This window comes from Arvicola amphibius, chromosome 5 (assembly GCF_903992535.2).
Source record: "Arvicola amphibius chromosome 5, mArvAmp1.2, whole genome shotgun sequence".
Classification (NCBI taxonomy): Eukaryota; Metazoa; Chordata; class Mammalia; order Rodentia; family Cricetidae; genus Arvicola; species Arvicola amphibius.
Genome location: NC_052051.1, coordinates 137,339,350 through 137,359,083, shown reverse-complemented (window position 1 = coordinate 137,359,083; position 19,734 = coordinate 137,339,350). Strand labels below are relative to the sequence as shown.

Genomic DNA, 19,734 nt, shown 5'->3' with positions numbered 1-19,734 from the left:
GGAACCACGGTGAATGTTTCTTGGCAGTTCTCAATCTCATGGAGTTGGATTTATTGCCAGGAGAACAGGTTAGATAAAGCAAGTCCACCCTTCATGCTTTGCGTAGAATGCACCTGCTGCTTGCTGCCAAGTCGGAGCTGCAGGGGCCCTCCTCAGATGCAGCTGTCTGATTTCAGACTCCCAGAACTGCAAGCCAACATAAACCCGCATTCTTTACACACCATCCTGTCTTACGTTCTGTTCCAGCAATGGCTTAAAGCCTAGCTAGCTGCAGCTGATCAGCACGGTCTGCAAGAACCTTCCATGATCTCTGACTTTCCCCAGATCTAGAATTTACAAGCAGAATCACCCGCCACTGACTGAGAGTGAGACTTGCCGGGCCCTGAGCACTTAACTATGGTGTACTTCAAACTCGTTCTATAAATGGAATATTCTAGGGTCAGTCATACCTTCCTCAGAAAGCATCTTGTTCCAGGCCAGGCACAGTAGACGTGGCCTGTCAGCCCAGCACTTAAAGGGTGGAGGCAGGAGCAGGAATTCAAGGCCAACCTGAGATACTTAGTAAAACACTGTCTTAAATGACACAGGAGCTGGGGGGTAAAACCATGCACTACTCTTGCAGAGAAGCAGAGTTTGGTTCCTCTCACCCACACTGGGTGGCTCACAGCTCCCTAGAACTCCAGCTCCAGGGGATCTCTGTGCACTCTGTGGGCACGTGTGCTCTTATGTGCACGTCACTACCCGCTCCACTATATGCACATAATCAAAAACAAGGCAAATTTAACAAACAAGCAAACAGAGCATCTCAGTCTTGACTTGTCAGTTTTGACCCTTGAGCCTGGAGGCCCTAGAAATTTATTGTGCATTCAAGGTCACTGGGAATTCCCTATCAGCATGGGTCACATGACGTTGCTCTAGAGACAAGTGAATCTGCTATAACCAAGCTGAGATGAACGCCCATGGGAAATACAGCAACATACTTTAGTGTGCTGGTGAATCGTGAATAAATGGCTTTCATTTCTCTGTAAAGACTTATATCACATCAGAAAGTGATCACGCAAACTTCATATAGACTCATCGTTCATGCACTGTGTATGTGTTGATATCTATGCATTTGGGGTGGTATATATAACATATTGTTAAAAAGTAGAAATAGGTGCGTCTAGAAGGAAGGCAGGGAACTAAGTGGCTATAAACCCAGCTCCTGGACAATCCCTGAATTGTGTCTTAGAGTCCGTAGAGGTTTTCACTTTGAAGCCAGTATCAGTATCAATTAAATTGACAGATAAGACATATTTCGTGGGATTCCTTCCAAATTCTTTGTTTATTAAACTTAGTAGACATTAAGTTAGTATTTTCATTTTGGATAAAAACCCCTCAAGTATGCACCACGACTTAAAATATAATCTAAATATAAAGCACTCTGGTGCTCCATGCCATCGTTATAACTTAACACCACACGGACGCTACTGCTCCATAAAGTGAATCCTTAAATACGTGACCGACTGCTCCTGGATCGTGGCCTCCATGTCTGCTTCTTTCTGTGTCTCGGCGCCTGCCTGCATGGCTCGCCGTGAGCAATAGCACTTGGTGTCTACAGCATCAGTTGCGATAACACAAAGGAATGGGCGGCCATCCCCTCCTCCTTCCTAAGGACCACGAAGCAGCTAACCCTGAATAAGATGGCTCTGGAGCTCACAGCTGGGGCAGAACCAAGTAAATGCAGAGAGGAAGCCGAATCAAGCCTTCTCATAAAGACTCCACGTTGCACAGAAACGGCCTCCAGCAGGTCCCCAGTGAGGATGAGTCCCACCCAGGCCTCTTTCACCAGTGAGCCACGGGAGCACTGAAAAGCTCTGTGTCTGTGTGAGAGGATGGCGTGGCGGAGGTGGGGTTCTTCTCCCCACCCCAACCACAGTGTGAGCCAGGAGACGGATGCCTCACCTGGAGAAAACCGCCACAGATCTTATCACTCCCGTGGCACTTAACACACCCGAGCTGCCCTTAGCACCGCTGCTTCTGACTGTCTGGGAAATGGGGCCCTTCTGAATTCCCCAACTGGACCAGTCTACTCCAAGGGTTAAGCAAGCAGCAGGCTACAATCTGAGTCACCAGAGCAAGTATATGGCACCCATCTTTGCTCAACAATTGAAAACTAGTGCTAGTAAACCTGGTTTAAATGACTTTGAAGATTTATAAACACCTCTCTACTCGACATTCTGAAAGTGGTGACTGGCATTAAGGCTGGACCAATGATTTAGCTGAACCTTGAACCTCCTATGTACACATCGATACCCATATCTTTTCTGTATTAATACACAGGGTCTTGATGGCCGTCCCAAGCCAACTCTTCACTGGATTCCAGTGTAGAAAACTTGGAGAGTGGAAGGGGTTTGAAGAAATAAGAGAAGCAATGGCAGAGAAAGCTGCAGCTTGACATGTCTATGTTTAAAGCTCAGCTCAGAGATACATAGGGAAGCAGGAGGTTCAGAGTTAAGAAGCTAGCTACCATCCTTGCTGCCACTCCAACACACATTAGCTCCGACTCTCTGCAGACTTAAAGTGCAATCACTGCTATGAAGTTCTCAGGCCAGGGATCAGGCTGGAAGAAATTCAAAGCCGAAACTTCAAACACACTGCTCAGGACTCAGAGGCTGGAAGAGGGGACAGGGGAAAGACAATGGCAGATCTCAGGCCTTCAAGTGCATCAAAAGAATCAATGTTCATTCTCTGCGTGAAGAAAAGTCATAAATGGTAGAGTCTTGCTTTAGAAAATGTCTCCTATCGGAGGATGCTCCAATGTGGTAGAGTCCAAAGGCAGGCAAAGGATGTAAGCACCAGGGGCCCAGCTGTCCTCCCTGCTGCCCTGCCAAACAGATGGGCCCGACTGTCGTCCAAGTCTTCAGCTCTAGGGGAAGAAGAGGCACACTGGACCAAGGGCATCTGGTACGATGTTGCCCTCTTCTCAGGCCTGTCTGGACTGGAGCCATCGCTGGGCCTCTGGCCATTGAACAGCAGATAGCGGCCCCGGGCATCTTGCTCCATTTTGAAGATCTCATATTCTGTGTGAGGTAGTTTGATGCCCAAAGCCACACAGCCATTGGTGTGTGTCACGTCCTGCTGGATACCCACTTGCCAGGAGCCCTCAGCCCCACACTCATTCCCGCTGAAGACATTGAGGAGGGAAGCTGTGGCTGCATCCATGGGCGTGACCTTCATATGATTCACTGTGGACAAGAGAGATATCCGTGACTCTCGGGGGGACAACTGGGGAGGCAGACACTTCCGGCAAATGCTGGGGACACTGTCTCATCAAAGCTTCCTTTTTAAAACAGTCTAATTGTTTGCCCCCACTGACCACAGTAACCACAAGAGCAAGCTCAGGTGGGAAGGTTCATATGCTGATCTGAATGGCGGTCACACCAAACAGGGTCAGTCTGCTCATAGTATCACACACTCTGAAGCCACGGCTTAACTACACAGCCTCATGGTGCTACTTCAGGTGTCAGAAGCAGCCTAGACATGGTGTAAAGAATAAGGAATGTGCACCTTGGTGTTGTGCAAGGCTCCTCATTTCACAGAAAGGACTAGAGAAACTCTTGAGTTTTGGTATCTCCAGGGAGTCCTGGAGTTAATTCCCCATGCACACAAAGGGATAGCAGTATACTGTAGATGTGGGTAGAAAACATGGCTGACATTTGGTGAGCCCAGTGTGCTGCTAATCACACCCGTGAGTGTGAAATAAAGAGCATTCCTCTAAAGTGTTCTTTGGGACACATGACACCCCCAAAAAATGTTGACTAAAACTCAGATTGTATTTCTAAGAAGAGGTCTTGAAGCATCCGAATGGTCTCACATCAAACATGTATCAGAATGAGCATTTTCACAGACTAACATGGACCCATCAGATGTGTGTCTAAATGCAGCTATGTGCAGACAAGAACAATATGAAGGGATAACTACAAGCCCTTGTCTTTGTGGACCCGTGGGGTCCTCTCAAGGGACTACACTTTGCATATATCACAGTGGGATTTGGGGTGAGCAGACAGATTTTCCTTGGTTAAGTTTACAAGGCCAGTGTACAAGAGCAAAGTTCCTCATCAATGGAGGGCGGTCATGCTCAGGGCTTCCTTGAGGCAACCAGACAGCTCAGACTGCATTCCAGTGCTGCCCTGGAGGGGTCACCCAGTGACTTAGCTTCCCTCATTGCTTGGTATTACAGGGTTGACACTGCATTATAGACATTCAGACTTAACACTAAAGCAGCAAGACCTCCCTTGTGGTAGGGGCAGGCGCCTCCTGACCTCAGCTTCCCTGCTTGGGTGAGCAGTGCACAGCATGACCTTTCAACCATAATGCTCTCGCCTTCAAGCCTGGTTCAAGTTCTTGTGTGCAGCCCCAGCTCAGATTGGAAGTACCGACTCTGCGCATCAAGTCGTAACTGACACCTGTTCTGGATTCCTCATTTAGGAAAAGTACCCAGCTCACAATAAGCCTGATGCTATTAGAGAGGCTGTTAGGCTCCATTGCAGACACATTCTTGACTCTTGCATTACAGAGGCCCGCGTGATGGCTTGGGTCCCATTGTATCTGACTGTCACATGGATGCCTGGTACTAGCCTGCTCTGAGTAGGAAGGAGCTCAGATAGTATCGCCAAGGATGCTGTGTGGCAGTCATGGCTCTAGTTTCATTCCCAGCATCTCAAGCAGCAGACACCGTTTCGCTGAGGTTTTGCCCTAACAAATGTCCCAGAGCTGCTCGTGAGCCGTGCTGTGAGAAGTAGGGACAGAAGACTTACCTTTGAACACAAACTCTGTGCCTCCCATGACCCTGGAGGAGAGCACACCGCGGCTGTAACGGCCTCGAGCGTAGATCGTGAAGGTGGGGTGTTTGCAGACAGGGTCCGAGTAGTGGTAGTAATGGCCCTCCCAGGTATTATTGTTGTCGTGGAAGATGAAGTGGCGGGTGAGGAAGAGGACTTCGGGCCGCACCTCACAACGCTGGCTCACCCATTCCCCGTGTAGACCGATGGTCAGGTCAGCCTTGGGGGGTAGGATGGGGGGGTGGTGTTCGTCAGAGCGGTAAATGATCCGGCAGGCTATGCAGGCATGGTTGTGGTTCTGCAGCAAAGAAACAAAGACATTTGGAGACTTTAGTTTTCCCATGACCTCAGTAAGCATACACATCCCTGAAGATGGGGGCAGGGAGGTTCACCATGGTTAGGAATGGACATTCAGGACACCATCACTTAACCCCCCAAGCAAATGGTTGTGAACCAGCATGTGTTTGTTGGAAATTGAACTCGGGACCTCTGGAAAAGCAGTCAGTGCTCTTAACCATTGAGCCATCTCTCCAGTCCCACAATTACATTTTTAAAGCAAGAAACTGCAAAATACAGTAAGGAAAACAGAGCTGGCTGCGACTATAGATGAGCGGAATCTCTGGGTCCCTTTGCTAAAGTGAATGCAGGAGGTAGAGGAAGCAGACAGGAGGGAGTGGGAGGTCTCTGGAGCATGTGCTTGAGCTGTCCATGTGTGTCACGAGCCCGAGGTTCAGAGCTTCTTAGCTTTCGAAATGTCTGCTTTTCCAACCTTCTGCAGCTTAAGGTCCACAGAAAAGCCATGCTCTCACTTCCAGGAGGCGTGCCCTGTGGATGGTATTTTGGTTGGTGTTCATATATTTCACAGATGTGAGCTCTGATTACCCTACTTGCCTGGAGGCTTCAGAGCTGGCACCCAAAATCTCTGGCTATAAGTCAGTCAGGAGAACTGGTCCTGGCCACAGCACCATGAGCCCGCCACTTAACCCAACCCACAGGACAACTGTAACGCAGGGGTCTTCTCCAAGTTTCTGCTCCCTCAGAGTCAGTACAAGGCTCCCCAGGGTGAACAGAAAATGGGCTAGGGCCTTTGATCTCAGTCCTCTCACCAGGGAGGCACAGCTCACGGGGACCTGCAGCCCCACACTCCCAGCCCATATGTATCCAGGCCCACAGTCACACCTTGATCCTTCCCGGGACGGGAAAACACTTGTTCTCAGCATTTTTCCTGCAGTCAAAAATTCACCTCCTTCACCAAGGTAGGCTTGTTACCCTCGTACCTGTGACTTGGCAATGGTGACATGCTTGCCTTTCTGGAAGACTGTGGTAAGGGTGGGAGGGTAGGCGGCTGCCACCTGCCTCCTCCACACCCCCACCAAGGGGAAACCCTGTACTCACTTGACCCCCTTCATCTATTAGATGAGCTCAATTACAGCCTATAGCAGAGAATGTGTCCTTTGTTCAGGTGATGTGTGGTTTGTAGATGGTGAGATATCTGGGGCACAGAGTTAAGGAGAAGACCCAGGGTCCAGGTGCTTTTCCTGGCTGGGGTTCCCTGCAGAGAACCTCTGGGCACACAGGAGCATATAAACTGAGCTCTAGTCTGTGATCAGCAGACCATGGGGAGATAACAAGCACACAGCCCAAGGGAAGCCAGTGCTGATTCTGGGCAGATAAGGGTAGCTCTGGCCAGACCCCAAGGCGGAAGCCAGCCCCACTGCCTGCCCCGCAGCTGGAGGCCGTGACAAGTCAGCCATTTCTCTCTCCTTCAGCTTCCTCACTTACACACTTGGTGTCTGTCACAAGGTACACTCTGGGACTCCTGCACAGAGCAGAGTATGGCAGAATATTAGCACAATCACCATGACGCCGATTCACAATGGCACCGAGGCCCTGCCCAAGCATGGCGGTCTAAAGCACCTGCAGGTGGCCTGCACACTCCAGAAAGAGGAGGCATCAGAAGCTGATGTTCAGTCAGGGTCAGAAGTATGGACCCATAGGGTCTCCAATGGTCCACACAGAGCTGGGGCCCCTCCTTGCCACCATCTCCACAGCAAAGATGCTTGCTGCCTACTGTGCCGGCGCCCCAGAAGGCCCTACCAGGTTCTGTGGGCTGAATCACTTACTTTCACCCATCCCAACCTCCACTTCTCCTCCATCCCACTCTTCACAACTTGAATTTCTGCATTGGCTGGGAATTTAGGGACATCCACTGTGCCTCCTTCACTTACGGCCTTTCGAGAAGTTAATTCTCCATCCCTGAGAAGATGTGTTTTTCCCTTCAGCACTAGTCTTGGTTCAAGGAAAGCTCAGTGCTGATGGGAGAACATTGAAGATCGAGGCTTTTTAGTTCAACAGGAAAAGACTGTGTGAGGGGAGGGCACAGCTGTCACCCAGGCTGCTCCACAGTGGCACCATGAGAGGCAGGTTGGATGTTCATGAGGAGCATTTCTTTAAGAAGAGGAGGCAGGAGTCCGGGACTCCACGAGAATTCCCTGTGGCTCCTCCAGATGACGGGCATCCCTGAGATAAACAGTTTCAGTTGGGCAGAAGTAAAAAGCAGGCTGGGCGTGTTTGAACCTGCGAGCCTACAGGATCTGGGTTCATGTGCAGTGACCAGAAGGAGCCTGGCTCTTAAGCACTAGTATTACCAAATTCTTAATCTGGTTGTTTTTGTTTTATTGTGTTTTTTTTTTTTTTTTTTAAAAAAAAAGGCTAGAGAACTGATCATCTTAGTAAATTTTAAGTGCATAGTTCTGTGGCATTAAGTACAGTCACATGGTTAGGTGGCCATCACCAATGTCTATTTCTAGAACCTTCTCATCTTCCCCAACTGAAATGACTTTCCATCCCTCGCTTTCTTAGCCCCTGGCAACCAACCTTCTACTTTCTGTCTTTGAATATGACCTGTTACAAGGAGACTCATACAGTATTTGCCATTTTGTGACTGGCCAATGTCATTAGCAAATGGACTGTAGGTTAACGCATGCTGTAGCATGTTTCAGAAAGCCCTTCCTTCTAAGGCCTAACTATTCCACGTAGAGACACATTTCATGTAGAGACACATGTTGTAACATGTTTCAGAAAGCCCTTCCTTTCTAAGGTCTAATCATTCCATGTAGAGACACATTTTGCTTATCAGTTACTCTGTTCGGAGACACATGGACTGCTCCCCATCTTTTCACTTCAGTGAGTAACGCCATGAACACGGTTGAACGACTATGGATTTGTATTTCTCTTTCAATCTTTTTGAGTATCTGCCTAGACGTAAAAGAGCTGCAGCGTATGGTAATCCAATGTTTACTTTTCAGAGGAACAAGCCCGTGTCCTGCAGTAGTTGCACATTTGAGCCTTCTATCAGCAACTAGAAGAATTCCAATTCCCCCACATCCTTGCCAACATTTAGTTTCCCTCTTCCCCCCCCTTTGGTAACAGCTGTCCCAATGGGCAACTTGGTATCCTATTGTGGTTTAAATTTATACTTCCTTAACTATTCGATAAAGAACATACCTGTTATTTGTATGAATTCTTCGGCGGAAAGCCTGTTTTGCCCCCCCCCCCCCCGAGTCCCGTTTAAAACAACTTTGCCATTACCATTAAGCAACCAAAGATGTCATAAGCAGAGGCAGTGTTTTTGGCCTCCACGGAGAGAGATCGACAAGGTGACAGTTTTAGTCATGGGTGTGTAAGGAGATACTTTTGTTTGTGAATTAAACGTTAACAGTGCTGTTCATAAATTCTCGTACTCCTCAGCATGAATAAAAATTAAAGGCACCTATAGCAGTAATTTCACAGGAGCAGGGTGCAAAGCCTACCTGCTGTATTGTTCTACAGCCCCCTTTTCTAGGGTGGTTTAATGAGAGATCCTTTAAAGATTGGCAGATAAGAACAGCATAGGGAGACTTTTTCAAGTGAAAGTTGATTTATACCACTGACGTGCTTTACACTTGAGAAGTATCTTTTCCTGAGCTCACCAGCTTGGTTGTGTAGGGCTCCATTTCCCTCCAGGCTAGAAAGGGCTATTTAAAGTCAGGGATTCTGTATGCACATGATATGAAGGTTCCAATCAGAGGAGCAAGAAGATATTTCCTTGCTGCTATTCTTTACACCCACTATGAAAAGCTTTAATCTAGGGACCTTGGGCGCTGTGGAGAGGTAGAGTACTTGTCCAGCATGTAAGTGATTCTGGGTTCCGTGCTCGGCATCAGGGCTGGGGTGTAGACTTAACTCAAGAGGGCTGGAGCTAGAAATAAGCCCCGTGCAAGTGTTCTCTGAAAAGAGGAACTGGTGTTAAAAATGGAAATTGACCTCGTAGCCCCCAAGTACACTGCGCTGCTGGCAGGGAGCAGGGTTTGCCTCGTCTGCGCACTGCAGTTCAAGAACTGCAGCCTGTGCATACGGACACGGGATTCGGAGGCATTAAAGCACATTTACTTCTAAGGCTTTCCACCCTCCCAACGGGAACCTCGGCGCAGCTCCTAGCCGAGGAAACCAAGGTGCAGAGGGAGAATGACTTAGGCCAGATGACCTCATGAACTTGGCTCTCTAATTTGGTCCTGGGGCTTGTGGAGTGCGGCCTTCATCTCCTTCAGCCCTTAGGCCTGAGGTTCCGCAAACAGCAAATGTCCCCTCAACAAGGACTACAGCCCCATGGAAAAGGGCTCTGGGGCTGATGACTGATGGGGGCTCTTCAGGCTTCTCCTGTTTCCTGCCAACATTTATTTCGGGAGGGTTGGTCAAGAGCATCTGCTGACAGTGCCCACTTGTTTCCACGGACTTCCCGGAATGGAAGAAATTACATGAGAAGATCTTGTGAAAGATCAATCAGAATAGCAGGCTGGACAAAGCACAAGCCTTCAAAGCAGCAACTCTTGGCTAAAAGTTTTGTTCAAGGAGAGAAATGAGAGTAGATGATGGAAACTTCCTTTCCATTGGAGCAAACTTCCTTTGCTCCACTGCATTAAACAAAAAGTATTCATGATTCTCATACAGAATAACCATAAGTAAGCCACGGCCACCAGAAGTCTCTGGTGAAAGCTCTGCTTGCAACGGCAATTTGCAGTGTGCTGGGTGACATTTCTGTTGCACACAATCTCATGTGATCACCCTCCCTGGCGTCAGCTCTCAGGCCAAGCCCAGAGAGCTCCCCCTCACATTTTCCAGGTTACCCGTGAGGTTACCCATGCTGGGCCTGATGAGGCTCCAGATGGACAGACTGACAGGGAGAATGCTGTCACAGGATAGGTGAGAAGGAGCTGAATGACAGAAGTCACATTTGTCCACCTGGAGAGATGTTGTCTGTGGGGGCAGCATCCCACAGTGCTTCCTGGGTCTGGATTCAGAGTCAGGGACATGGTCAGGGATAAGGACACTCGCTGCACTTGAATTTGAATTTCTAAATTTCTGTATGTGTGTATACACGTGAAATCAATAAATGTAACGAATAAATCTAGATTCAGATTCTAGACCATGACCCCAGGTTCATTTAGATCCCTTAAAGGGGCCAAGATGACACTGCTGTCCACAAAGGAAGCATCTTTGCCTGCTCCCCCTCCTGTCTCCCTAGCTGCTGAGACATACTTTTCAAATGGCCAATTTCCTGCTTCTTGGGGGTTTCACTCTGGCCTCTCAGTGTTCTTGCCTTTTAAGGGATGAAATGTTTACCGCTTGCATTGTCCCTGACAACAAATCTTTCCTAGCCTGCTAGCTCCTTAAATAAAGCAACCCTGCATGCCTGTTTGTCTGCCAAAAAATCTTCCGGAGGAGTCAAGAAACAACAAGATCCCTATCGGCAACCAGGGCGTGGCAGCAGCCCCGCAGCATAGCCATGGTGTGCATGTCAAACCAAGCAAGCAGTCCTAACAGTCAGCTCTAGGGCTGCAGCTACTGTCAAGCATCTGCTGCGGAGTGAACACTGAGGCCCAGTAGGGGGAAGAATTTTCTTTAGGAAAATTTACCTAAGAATGGCCTGGGAAGCTATCTCAGGCCACGACTCTCCAAACCTGAAGCCTTGTACCACCATGTCTATCTCCCATCATCTCTGCAAGGCCCTTTTCCTTTCACAACTCCGGCAGAAGAGAAGGCGCACAGGGTCCTTCCACAAGTACCTGGCTCCTTCCCTGAGCTAGTGTTGATGTGGGATGCCCTTCTGTATATGTGTTACTTTTATTGGCTAATAAATAAAGCTGTTTTGGCCAATGGCTTAGCAGAGTAAAGCCAGGTGGGAAATCTGAGCAGAGATATAGAGATAAAGAAGGCAGAGTCAGGTGAGATGCCAGGCAGCCGCAGAGGAAACAAGACATAAAGAAAATGAGGTAATGCCATGGCCATGTGGCAATACATAAACTAATAGAAATCAATTTATTTAAGATGTAAGAGCTAGCTAGAAATATGCCTGAAACATCGGCCAAACAGTGTTGCAATTAATAGAGTTTCTGTGTGATTATTCAGGTCTGGGTGCCTGGGAAATTAAAGTGCAGTCTCCGTTTACATAGTGTCCTGTCTTCTCGCCCAGTAGTCTCACAGCATGGACTCAGAGACCTAACAACTAACCTAGCCTGCAGCAGCAATGGGCTGAAAAAGTCTACTGCCCACAGAGCCTGCTCCAGGCCCCCTGAGTCATCAATACCAGGAAGTTCCATGGATCGCCTGTCCTTTTCACACACAGTCAGCCCTCTTCATGCATGAGCTTTTATCTGAGGATGCATTCAAATGCAGACCAAACCCCGAGGGGGAAATACTGCACCTCTACTGTTCCTGCTTGCTGAATCCTGAAGGATAGTTTGCCAGCCATTTATATATACTCGCATCGTCTCAGAGACTGTAAGTCTACCAGTGATGGTTTAACATCTAAGGGAGGTATATAGAACATCTATGCACACACACTCCATGTCACAGGACCTGTGCTGTCTTTTGATGTCTGTGGGGGTCCTGGAACCAATGCCATGCAGACAAAAGTCAACGCCTTGTAGAAAGCCACGATTCTCAAAGGAGACTGAATTACAAAGTGATGCTGGTTCCCAGCCTGACTTCTGTAGAACTGGAGAATGTGTCAGAGCTCTGGCTCTTTTCTTCCTCTGTAGGGGTCAGGAGCTGTGAAGGCCTGATGCTACCCTCTCTCCCACTCCCAAGTAGCTACACGGTTACAATATGTAAGACACACAATGCTTAGGGGTTGCTTTTAGACAGCCCCTTTGATTTACAATCCTATGGATGAATCCATGGAGGATTTTGGAGAATGATCATTCTATCTGCTTAAAAGTCTTGCCCTTTCTAAGGCTTCTGGCAATGATTTTCTTTTAGAAGTGTATTGCTGTACTTGAACTTGGGTGTACACTCCAACTACATGGCTCTAGTGAATCGAGGCAGAGGGCGGCACTGTGCTGGGGTTAAACTCCCACTTGGAGCATCTTTTTGGGGTTATTTTAGGCCACCCTGATTTTTCTTAATGAAGAGCAGCCAATGTCCTGCTGACAGAACTCCCCACACACCTGAGTCCGCAAACAGCATTGATTTGCCAGTGGACTCGGAGCCTCAGCGGAGCTGTGTAAAGCCTAGAAAAACAAGTTGACTTGAAGTTTCTATTTTTACAGGGTGTCCTGTTTCCACAGGGGCTAAGACTAGTGGTTTCAAACTCAATTTAGCATTAAACTAATTTTCAGCCAGGTCTCCATGGACCAGCAATTAGGGGGAGGCAGACAGTTCAAAGCTAGAGATTCCTGGGCCCCCTGCACAGACGTGTGTGTGTGTGTGTGTGTGTGTGTGTGTGTGTGTGTGTGTGTGTACTCTTTGAAGACACTCACTCCAGGCTACTTCCTGTCCTGGGCCAGACAGCCACAACCAGCCCAGACAACCTGCTGCTGGAATGTCCCATGGGCACAAGCAACTGGGCTTTACCACGTCCAGAGACTAGAATAACACCGGCCAAGTCCATTCACTTTTTCTCTTGGGGAAGGATCTAAAAACTTCCTGAGGGGCATCACTGTGCACTGAGGCCAAGAGGCACAAGGCAAGGGACAACAAGAAAAGAATGGGCCCTTTCAGCTGCTCAAGCCTGAGGCCTTTCACAACCTTGCAACCATTCTGGCTGGGCAGCCACAGTGGTCCCACAGCATAGGTCTTCCTGGGCTTCCAGGGAAGCCTAAGCTTTTCTCTCAGTGGCTACAGCTGTTTATCCATGGCTTCACCATTCCTTAAACTTCTAGCAGGGCTTTTTCTTTATTTGAATTTTAATTTTGCATGGCAGTGGTGTTTAGGTTCTATAAGACCATGGAACAAATTACAGAAGGCAGCTAAAGGAAGCCTCAGACCCCCACCTCCACCGCTCTTCAGAATCCGTTGCTAGGTTTCTCCTCCTCACAGCCTCTGTTCCTCCCTTTCTTCAATTATTAGTTTCATAGAAATGACATCACCTGAAACATGCTACTCCTCCCCTTCCTTATCCCTGTTTGAAGTATATTCTGGATAAACATCACTTCCTCAAGATCTTCCCACCCTTTACGTTTCTGGAATCTTAGACCTGGACCTGGGGTTTGAGGAGTCTGATTCTTGGGAATCTGGAGAAATTCTCCCACAGCTGCCTCACCAGAAAGGAAGGAGAAGACAGGCGGAAGTGTCTCGTGGCAGGCATCAGAGAGCGCTTGCACATTCTCCAGCCAACAAAGCCTCATTTCTCCAGGAGCTGCCAAGCCAGCAGGGCTCCTCTCTCCAGTCCAAGGAGACAGGATAGACAGCATCCTTACAGTCCTCCAGGGCACAGGAAAGAAGTGCAGGGCTTCTAGAGGGTCAGGTAAAGAGCGCTCGCCCCGACTGATGCCAACAAGACAGCTGTGTTCTAGGACTGGCTCCCATTTCCAAATTCCACATGCTTGCCAATTTATCCAGAGTTCAAGAAAATATTTTAACCCTTTAGAAATAAAAACTCCCCTAGAGAAGGCCAGCCTCATGCCTGTCACCCTGAAATCCCATGCCAGGGCTGGATGACTGGCTCTGAAGACATCCCCCCCCACACAGGAGCCACAGCCAGATAGACCCTGACCAGGGAGGAGCATTGACCAACGGAAAGGTCCTCCTGAAGCACAGACTGCAGCCAGTAGGTAAGTAAGAGCCTGGAGGCACAGCAAAGAAGGTAGGAGGAAGAGATTCAGGTAAGGGAGGTGGGGGAGGGAGCAGGAAATAAAAAACAATTCTCCTCCTTCTGACATTTAAAAAGAGCTTAAGACATCAAAGAGCCAAAGTGGGCACATGTTGGCAAGGAAACAGAACCAGGCCCTGGGTGTGCAAATAGTGGCATGAGGTCAGATGGGGGGCAGACAGCCTTACCTGACTACCCCTCACTACTGATGGGATGGGATAGTTGCTGATTCTTTGGGTTTTTGCTTGTTTTCCAGATAACTTAGCCTTATACAGCAGCTTAGGCTGGCTCTGGTACTCAATACCCCACCATGTCGCCTAGGCAGACCCCTTCACTCTCCTGCCTCGGCCTCTTGAGCGCTAGGATTAGTCATGAGCCGACACACTCGGCTCACAGCTGTTCTGCTCTCTGGTAAGTCCGCTGCAGGGATGAAAGAGCTGACAATGGCTCTGCCTGCTTGGCAGATTGCCACCACGGTTTGGATCAGGCACATGGTCTGTTAGGGTGGGGTTCATGGACACCCCGGACCACTTACAGTCATGACGAATAATGGCAAGTCGGTTGGTTAATTTTCACTCTAAGGACATCTCACATGTAGGTGTGACGTTCCCTTCCCTGCCCCTATTTCTAATGCGGTTCTAAGCAAGATGGTGTGCACCTGTGAAGCTTGAGGCAGAATATAGATAAGGCTACCAGCCAGCCAGGACTCAGAACAGGGCTGGAAGCCAGCAGTTCTTCTCCATTTCCCTTAAAGATCTGCTGAAGCCTGGCCTAGGAAGATACCTCCAGCAGCTAGCGGCAGCCTGGTAATCAGTTCCTCCCTGCGCCACCTGTACTGTGGCTCCCACACACTGAAGGGGCAGAGCTTCAGGCCCCTCGCTCATCACCATCAGAGAATCCCAGACATTCCTCAACTACAGGCTTCCCTTGCCTCTTGGGTACTCCTGAACACTAAGGGTGGAGCCCAGGAGATCCGCTTCCTCTTCCATAAAGGAAGGAGGCTGCAGGAGCCCTGCTGAGTCCTAGTGGGGAATTTGTCCACAGCAGGACAGCACAGCCTCAGAGAGTCTTGCACATAGCTCGCACACAGGGCAGAATTTTCAGTTTTCATAACAAAACTCCATGATGGGAGCTGACAGTGACGGAGGGAAAGACAGGTGGCGCTGCCACATCTCCAGCAGAGAAGAGCCTGGGGTGACTGATGAGAGGAGAGGAGACTCTATGAATACCATGAAGAAGACCTTAAACAATGAGTACAAGCCAGCCCGAGCTCTGTGTTTAGATTCACCGTTCTCAGCTCTGTTCCACCGAGGCTGATTCGTACGACTGGGGGACCCTATAGAGTAAACCCCTGATGCCTCCACCAGGCTTGAATCTGTCTGCTCCTCCAAGCCCAGAACTCCACAAACGCCTGAGTGGAAACGAAACTGTTATTCATTGACTGACATGATTTGGAGCTTGGGGGAGGAGACAGCTTGTGAATCCCAAATATTACTAGAACATAATTCAATAAAGGAGAATTCTAAGGCGTAATGGCTTCCTGCCCTCTTCAGTCCCCCTTCTAATGACAGTGGCTTCCCAAGTCATTTTAAAAAAATGGGAAGAACTCGGGTCTGGAAAGAAGAGATTTGGTTCAAGCATTGGCACTGAAATCTACCTGACCCCTTAGGACCTTAGAGGGTCATGGTAGGGTGTCTCAGGAGGCTTCTAGTGGTAGGGTGTGTGGTGCTGATGGGAGTCTTTCGCGGCATGTTGTCATGGTACCCCTTATGTTCCTCATGGAGTCCTCTGGGCTGTAGTTCTGAGATTGTTAGTTATTTTTCATGAGCACCCCAACTACCCCCCAGAACACAAAACAAGCGGGTGGCAGTCCCAGGACTCCCCGCTACATGTCACTTCCCAGCATCCCACACTTCATTTGCTTTCCTGAAACACCTCCTCTGTGAGGTAGAACCCTACGTTCCTCAGGTCCCCTGGGATCTCTCTGACATGCCCCATGAGCCACCTGTTTTCCTTAGTCCAGGAAATGCAGAATCTGCAGGACTCTGTGGTTAGGTGGGTGGGTACCTTGGCATTCTGCAGGGGAGGCTGGTAACTGGATGGCCGGTAGAACACCCTCTGGGTAGCATCGGTGTGGATGTCACCCAGGAAGAGCTCCTCCACCAAATGGTCCAGGTTGTGGTGGGGATACTGTTTCTCCACACGGATGAGCTGCAGTTCGTGCATGGCAAAGTTAACAGCCTTGGTGCACTCGTGGCTACTGTCCTCTTGCCACAGGTCATAGGCTATGTCCTGTACCCAGAGACTACCAGGAGCCAGGAAGCCTGGGCAAGTTCGGTTCACCAGTTGACTGAGTTGTTCAGCAACTGCCTCCGTATGGCAGATGACTTGGACGCCGTGAAGCTGATAGTCGGCCTCGGTGCCACCGCGGATGATCCAGGATGCCTGGCGCAGGCGGATCTTGCCTCGGATGATAAGCGTATAGGTGGGGTTTGTACAGCGGTTGCTGCCATAGTAAAACTGGTAGGCTTTGAAGGTGTTATTGTTGTAGAATCTGTAAGACCTCGTGATGAACTCTGGCCCCGACCTCACTTCACAGCTGTTGAAAGAAAGAGCAGGTAAATCTTGAGTAAATCCAAGGGCACGTGGAAGAGAGTAAGGCCGCGAAAAGTCAATCTATTGAACGTTCACAACAGCTTAGGTATCCTGTCTGATGACCATTCACATCTGAGGAAACTGAGGCAAAAAGAAACATGTTCAAGATCACACACACACTCACAAAAAGCCAATTGCTGGAGCCTGACCAGGAATCTAGACAATGCAGCCTCCACAACTGAACCTAACTATTCTCATCTAAAGGTTTCTCACTCTTTGTATGTGAGGAGAAACAGGGGCCTCACAGGGAAGTTCCCTTCTCTCTGGATAAGAGGGGACAGCGTGCTGCTGGTCTATACAAGGAACAGTTACCTGGTAGACCAAAAAGGATTCAAGAACACTTCAAATGACAGACCTTGTCTAGGGTGGTATGAGATGTCCTTTGTTCTGAAATGGAATCTTGGCAGATCTGAAGTTTGCCCTTCTAGCCACTCAAAAGTATTATTCTCTTGGTGGGGGAAAAATAAAAGGCAATTAAGTGGAGCAAAGCTAACATAATAAGAGAGACCAGGATTCCTTTGGTTTGTGTTGGTTGACAAAGGAGAAATGTCCCTAGATCAAAGCTAGGCTCCCAAGCCAGAAATGTGTGACTGGGTCTATGGAGCAAATAGCTCATGGGCTCAGGGATATTTAAACATGGTTTGTCCTCAGTCCACATAGACACAGAAGAACCTGTATCAGTGGAGGGAGGAGATTCCTTGATTTATTGTCCAGAGTTTGACTATGAAGTGGGTCAGACCTGGTCTTTCCAGTGCCGACTCAGCTCATCAGAATCCCGCCTCTGCACATCAAGAACTCTGAGCTGAGCTGACAGACAGTATGGCTAAACCAAGCAACCGGGATAAAATCCCAAACACAGGTGCTTCTTAAAAGCATCAACAGTTTAGATTTTGAGTTGGCAGACCGATGAGCAGTAACTAGTACTTAATATGGGTACTTCTGTTGTGTAAATATATCCATTGATGTTGAATAATGCCTTGTGGATATAAAACACATAATTCTTTGAGCACTGGTCACTGGAGGCAAAAGAAAGAGGCAGAGACTGCTCTAGGCTTTTGACCCAAAGAAACTGGAGTTTAGTGTGAGCTGCGCTAGGGGTCAGTGGAGGCAGAGGTGGGAAGACCTTTTCTCTTTCATTTTGTTCTCTTAACCTCATCATCAACAGCCTGGGGAGTGTCCCTCCTGACGTCAGTGTATCTCAGACCCAGTCATTTCTCCATTGCTCCCCCATCCCTTCATTGAAGCCAACACCAGCTCTAGCAAACATGTGCGAGGCTCCAATAGTCACTCCTGGCTTTTGGCTGCTCCCATATATTTGCCACGAAACAGCTGGAGCACCCTTTAATAAAGCTGAATCACATTTTAAGCATGCTCCAGGCATGACATCATTCAATCACTTTCGAGTTTTCCTAGATCAGAAGACCTGTTAGCTGGACACAGTAGCACATACCTGTAGTCCCGGCTACTTCAGAGGCTTAAGCAAGAGGATCACCTGAGCTCAGGAGTTCAAGGTTAACCCGGATGCAATGTTGTCTCAAAAAAAAAAAAAAAAACAAAAAACAACACAACACCACAAGAAAAAGCTTTCCCCAGATCAACAACAGTAACAAAAAGATTTATTCTGAAAGATAGTTCAGAGTCACCTGCAGGGAGCTAGGTTGCAGGTCTGGGGTCAGTGAGGTCTCCAGGGTGGTCAGGTCATGCTGACTCTGCATCCAGCCATAACTTGGCTAATTTCTCTACATAGATAATTCTTCCTGCAGGAAGAGACTAGACATTCAAGACCCATCCTTACCTTAAAATAAGGCTCTCTCACATTCTCCTTCTGTACCTGCTGTCATTCCCCCCTGCCTCCCTGGGTCTGCAAAATCTCTGACAATAGGGACGAAGTCTGTCTGAGTCACCACTATATACACAAAATATACACAACGGCTTGGCCCACAGCAGCCACCTAGTAAATGACTATTTTTGGATTATAATTTTACATTTAAAATTCATATGCAAAGAATTTATCACAGTTATTTTAAGAGACCCATATTTAGGAAGAAAAAAAGCTCAATGTCATCATTTAATAGAATTTCTTTTGTCTTACATCCATATGTGTTTGGTTATTTTCCCCAAGGTCTCTGGAGGCTGCTATCCATATCCCAGGAACTGTGTATAGGGAGGAGGCATCAGATCCCACTTAGTCTTAGAAATGCTCAACCATTTAATGGGTAGAAAGAGAATCGCTGATCTGCCTCTGGGCTATTTTTAAAAGCTCTAATGGAAGATAAGCCAGAGCTCAAACTGGGATTAATCTCAGCTTCACAACACAGTGAAGAATCTAAGAACTGGTTAGCGGAGGCAGCTCTTAGCTTACTCCCAGCGCCCTGAAGCCATAGATTAAGTTACCAGAATATGGCGAGAATATTTAGACCATAAGAAGCTTTGCAGTCATGTTTCAGGGCTGGTGAAACACAGACGCTTAATTTCACTTGCTAATGGTTTCTCTTTATAAGCGAGTGGTCCCACGGAGTTCAGTAAACAAGGATCTATTCACTCGCCTATGTAGTTAGCAGTGCTATGATACCGCTGCTGCTTTTGGCGTAAGATTTCTACAGCTCGTAGCTCTGTTTGCTTAATCAACCATCATTTCCAAGGGTTGCCTGGTTCTCAGTTTCTGCATATTGCACAAGGCCAGCATCTAAACCCACCAGAGGGTCTTCCTTAGACCCCACTCCCAGACTTCCCTCTCCCCTTCCTATCTCAGGTCCAGCTCTTACCCTGTGGACACCCAGTGGCCCTCAATGGTTGGTGGCATCTGCACAGTGATCCGTGCACCATTGTGGAGATGCTTGAGCATATGGTGGCACTGTGACTCCTTGAAAGCCCTCCAGGCACTCTTCTCTAAGGACCGAGGATGTGATCTGCTGTCTGGATGAAGGAAGGCAGAACCCTCTCCCAGCCCTGAAAAACAAGAACAGAAAGTAAGCAAAAGAGGTGGCAGCAGGCCTGAGTCAGGTAGGCAGTCATGTCTATAGCTGGGAGTGACGGCTGGGGCTGCACACGGGGCTCATGTCAAATGATCACACTGGGAGATCATTTCCCAGGTGGAAAACGGAGCCCGGGAGCATCATAACCGAG

At 48.4% G+C, this 19,734-nt stretch overlaps 1 protein-coding gene across 1 annotated transcript in view; it reads right to left on the bottom strand.

Annotated features, from left to right (window-relative positions):
• Positions 1-1,391: 1,391 nt before the first annotated feature.
• Positions 1,392-19,734, bottom strand: part of Apcdd1 (APC down-regulated 1) — a 29,747-nt gene continuing 11,404 nt past the window's right edge. The window contains exons 2-5 of the mRNA XM_038331249.1: positions 19,374-19,557; positions 16,021-16,552; positions 4,800-5,121; positions 1,392-3,227 (exon numbers count right to left, since the gene is read on the bottom strand). Coding sequence (XP_038187177.1) covers positions 2,782-3,227; positions 4,800-5,121; positions 16,021-16,552; positions 19,374-19,557 — 1,484 coding nt within the window. The 3' untranslated portion in view covers positions 1,392-2,781. The remainder of the gene's footprint in view (positions 3,228-4,799; positions 5,122-16,020; positions 16,553-19,373; positions 19,558-19,734) is intronic.